Below are 5,000 nucleotides of genomic sequence, written 5' to 3' on the forward strand. Positions count from 1 at the left end.
GTGCCGCCTCCTCCCCGCTCCCCTGAAACCTTTCTGACACCCATACCTCCTCATACCGAAATGACACAATAAGTCCATTTCCAAATGACTCCCAAAACGATGAGTGAAACGGTGCGTGCAGGTGACACGCCTCGCATGAAACACGGTAAAGAAAAAGAAGCCAAAGGTGCAGTTTGTGTGGGTTTGCCTGCAATGGCTTGGCGCATGCTGATGATGTCACTTCCTGTGGCCCCGCAGCTGACCCAGAAGGAGGCCCTGGTGACGCTGCTGGACAATCAGACATGGGCCAAGCAGGGCATCGCCGAGGGCTTCGAGGCCATCAGCAACTCCCAAGCCTGGAAGCACCCCGAGGTCAACGTCTTCGTCACCCTGGTCCTCTTCATCGTCATGAAGGTGAGGTAGAGCCTATTATAGTGTTGCACGGTTTACCGGTTCCTACCGTCTACGGTGCCTACTATACCAGCTTCTTCAAACGACACTGCTACCGTGAGACACTATACTACCGTGGAATTACCTCTGTTCCCAAATTCACTGGTTTCTGCAGTCATAATCCATTATTGACGTTAGCGCACCCTCTCCTGGAAGCAACAACACGTGTGTGTTTGTTCTATGCGGCTCAGAGGAAGGCAGATTATAACATTAGATTTGGAGCGCCAGCTGCTATCTCCATTAGCGTACAGGTTGCTACGTGTAGCTCAGCCAAAAACAAAGATCTCTGGCTCAGCTGACAGGAGTCTTGAGACAGACACACACATTTCACAAACACAGAAAACGTCATCACCGCACGGTGAAATGTGGCGTTTAGGGCACCTTGTCACAACAAAGTAACACGTGGGACCGCTGAGTAGCGGTTGCAACGTTAGCAGCCTTGCTCTGTCTGTCTGAATAATTTCCTCCTCTGCAGTTACCAGTGTCAAGTGACTGCGAGTTAGCTAGCAACAGAGAGGAAGTTAAGTGTAGCTGTGCCAAGCTGCCCAGTGTTAGGTAGGAATGAGACAGGAAGTTGGGTTGTTCTGCCTTCAGAGTAAAAGCATAATAAATCCAGCACAGTTACATGCTGTATGCACCTGGGGGAGAGGCCAATACAAGTTTTGGAGCGCAGCAGATCTCTGTACCTGACGAGTCAGGCTGTTTGCATTCTGGTCATGGCTGCTGTGTAAGGGCAGGTGGAGGTGAGCTCTGCCAGGGTTGTGATTAGATTGTCTTTTTATGTAACCTTTATATTTCCGTTCAGCTCAAATGAAACATCCTCCTCCAACGGAGAGGAACGTGGAAACGGAGGTCGTAAATCTCCCCTCACTGCACCAAGAGTCGTGTGTGTGTGTGTGTGTGTGTGTGTGTGTGTGTGTGTGTGTGTGTGTGTCAGGTAAAGTCCTCCTGTTAGAGTGAAACAAGAAGACCTGTGAAGTCTGCAATATGATATACTGTGATATGAAATCACAAGTGCGAAAATACCACTGATTATGATGTTACATTTTATTTTTAATCAACAAAGTCAAGTCCAGAAATCTAAATAAAACAATTAAAATTTGCATTTCCCTTCCTTTCTTCAAATTTGCCAGAATCAGTTGGTAGTTAACTTACACCTCCGAATATATCAAAAGTATTAACCTCCTTAAAAGTGGAATTGAGTGGAATTGAGTTGAACTGCCACCAAGCTGCTGCAAAATGTAATGAAAGTGTGATAAGTGCATCTAGTGAAAGTACTGTGATACTGGTTCCAGTGTTAAAGCCATCTGAGCCCGTGGACATGATCAAATTGCCTCTTTCTCTCGCTCTTGGATTGTCTCTCCATGTCTGTCGCCATATCGCAGAAATTCACAGTCAAAATCCAATTTTGGAGACTTTATAAAACCAATTTCACTGAATTAAGTTGATATCTAGCGTGTGCGTGTGTGAGCCAGAGAGAGTGAATGAATGAGTGTCTTTTTGTTGCTCTACAGTCAAATGCCAGCGTCATGCCCCTCGGAGTGACGTCCAACCTGTGCAACACACTGAATTTCAGTATAGTTTCCGTTTGTTTGTTTTGTAGTAGAACAGTGTTTCCCACAGGATTTAGAGTATTTGTGGTGGGGGACCGCAGACCCCCTAGGGCGGTGCGGGGGCACGCCCCCCCGTGAGATTTTTTTAAAACATTTTAAAGTAAAATGCATGAATTTGGTGTACTTTGAGAAAGCTTAAGAGCAAAATTAAAAGGCTAGATCTATGAAGAACATTACTGTGCTGTGGGTTTACAATGACAAACTAAATTTCTCCCTATAGGTCAGGGATACTCAACTTGCTTTGCCACTTGCGTGAAATGATAGAAGGCAAGGGGCCAGTTAATAAACAAACAATATACATTTTTCTGTAGCGGATTGTAGGTTTTTGGGGTGTCAGCTGGAGTTTAGGCTGACAATGTTGTGCACACCGGATAGTTAGTTAAGTTAGTTAGGTTAAGTACATACATAAGTGCCTGGGTAGCGAGCAGACGGCGGTATTTGACAATTTAGCAGCTAAATCATGGATTATTGAAAGATATTCCATATTCCAGACTGAAATGCTATAACAGAGGTATTGGCCAGAAGGACATAAACATTTATTGGACACTTGTTCAGCGGGTATCTTGCATGTTGCGTTCAGGTGCACTGTAAGAAAAGGAAAAAAAAAGGTCAAAATCCTTTTGTGGCGGCCCACCACAAATTCCTTTATGTATGGGAAACACTGTAGAAGTTGTAGTTATTGTCAGTTATTGTCCGAGGAGTCTGGCGCTGCAGGTCTCCATAGTGGGATTGCGATGGGCGGCGCTTAGCGGCAGTGCCCTTGGAAAATAGTTTCCAACAATCCAACTTGCCGTTTTCAGCGTGTAGCAACGAGCTAGCGTGTAGGTTTATGTCGTTAGCTTGCTAGCTAGTTAGCGTTGTTGTTTTCACTGAGGTGGCAGGGCACTATTTACAGCTACACACAGGGAGGAGGGAGCGGACATCCGGCCGCCACTGAAACAGTCGCTCCAATGGGAGAGCAGCTGTAGAGCAGGGGACGGCTTATCCCAGTAGCCTGTTTCCGTGCAGCCAGACGACTCTCCCGGAAGGGATAGGAGGCTGGCCAGCGAGACTACTGATAGACAGGTATTGACGGGGAGACGTGCGTCGTAACCTGCGTGCGAACCAGTAGGTGTCATCATCGTATAACAGGGTAGGAAATTAACTCTTAAACGAGGGCTATTTATGCCCCTGTGAAATATATTTTGGGGGCATTTTGGGAGAATTTCCAGGGCAATTTTATCAAATGTTGGGAGATACCTTAGTTGCACCTATGTAGCATGACAGACCAATCAATGACCAATGAATATTTTTATTTCTAAAAGTTCATAAACAATCAGAGTTAAATATGCCCATTTCCTATTTCAGCAACACTGTTGATTGTCTGACATGTTATTAATGTACTTGGCAAAACTAGTGAACTAGTTAACTACCGTACTTTTCAGACTATAAGCAGCGGCTTTTTCCCCATTTTTCGGCCCTGCGGCTTATATAACGGTGCGGTTAATCTATGGATTTTTACAGCTAACGGCCACTAGGGGACCTCCTAAATCTATGGATTTTGGTACGAGAGACAGAACGAGAGCAAGACAGACAGACCCTGATTGGATGATGTTGCAAAAAATGTGCCTCGCGACCTGCTTGGAGCGCTGAGCCACTACGCTCTCTCAGCCACTACTGTAAAACACCCTCCCTCCTCTCACCCTCCCTCGCTCCGGGGGAAAAATGGCGGCAATTGAGCCAGAAAGACAGTCTGAATGTATTACATTCTAAAAAAGTAACGGCAACATTTTGGAAGGCTAAGCCACACAACTAGCTCGTTGTAATCTAACATCATGCTTCAAAAGATGGAGAACTGGCTGTGTTACGACGATGAGGGTAAGGACTCAAAACGGTCTCCGCTGATAAGACACGGAGATCTCTGTTACAGGCAGGCGCTACGCCTCCTCCTGGTTGGTAATTAAACATTAAAACACCTGCGGCTTATAGTCCAGTGCGGCTTATATATGTAACAATCATTCAATTTAGCTGCTGCGGCTTATATTCAGGTGCGCCTTATAGTACGGAAAGTACGGTAGTCATTAGTTGGTAGTTAACTTACACCTCAGAATATATAAAAAGTATTAACCTCCTTAAAACACTATCTGAAGTGGAATTGAGTTGAACTGCCACCAAGCTGCTGCAAAATGTAATGAAACTGTGATAAATGCATCTAGTGAAAGTACTGCGATATTGGTTCCAGTGTTAAAGCCATCTGAGCGTGGACATGATCAAATTGTCTGACATGTTACAATCACAGTTAAATATGCCCATTTCCTATTTCAGCAACACTGTAGGTTGTCTGACATGTTATTAATGTACTTGGCAAAACTAGTGAACTAGTGAACTAGTTAACTAGTGAACTAGCTGGCCAGCTAGCTTGTGCTGCCTGTCAGAGGTAAATAACGCTACTAGGAGGGACGGGGGTTGTACGGATGCCTAGTTGGCCATTTTCAAGTTTTGCAAATACAGAATAATGTTAAAGTACAAAAAGTATTAAACTCTTTATTTTATGGGGGCATTTAAACCCCAGTTCCAAGGGCAATTCTAGATTGTTTAGGGGCATTTTGCCCCGACCCCCGCTAATTTCCTACCCTGTCGTACAGTCTACACACATCAAACCTGATGTTTATTATTGTTTATTGTTTATTTAGCACATATTCAAACATACAAAAAAAAAAATACTGATAGTTATCAACACGACAATAAATGTGCAAAGTAGAGGCAGGAGACCCGCAAGGGCCTATACGAGGCCTCTACTTGTATAACATAAGTAGAAATAAAATCAGTAAGTATGAAATAAAATTAAAATTTAACGAACAAAAAGAAAGAAAAGAAAGTAAAGAAGAAGAGATAAAAACATGTATGCAGATAAAAGATGTTATTGATTTAACAGGGTTTTTTTCATTCTAGATTTAAGAATAGGCAATGATTGACAGG

General features: G+C 44.0%; 1 protein-coding gene across 1 annotated transcript in view; it reads left to right on the top strand.

Moving 5' to 3' along the window:
- Positions 1–192: 192 nt before the first annotated feature.
- Positions 193–5,000, top strand: part of LOC310776305 (chloride channel protein 2-like) — a gene marked incomplete at both ends in the record, with an annotated part of 117,960 nt that continues 113,152 nt past the window's right edge. Inside the window, one exon of the mRNA XM_083636508.1 lies at positions 193–393. Within this exon, the coding sequence (XP_083492634.1) occupies positions 193–393 (201 nt within the window). The remainder of the gene's footprint in view (positions 394–5,000) is intronic.

The sequence above is a fragment of the Poromitra crassiceps genome (assembly GCF_964638095.1).
Source record: "Poromitra crassiceps genome assembly, chromosome: 5".
NCBI classification, from domain to species: domain Eukaryota; kingdom Metazoa; phylum Chordata; class Actinopteri; order Beryciformes; family Melamphaidae; genus Poromitra; species Poromitra crassiceps.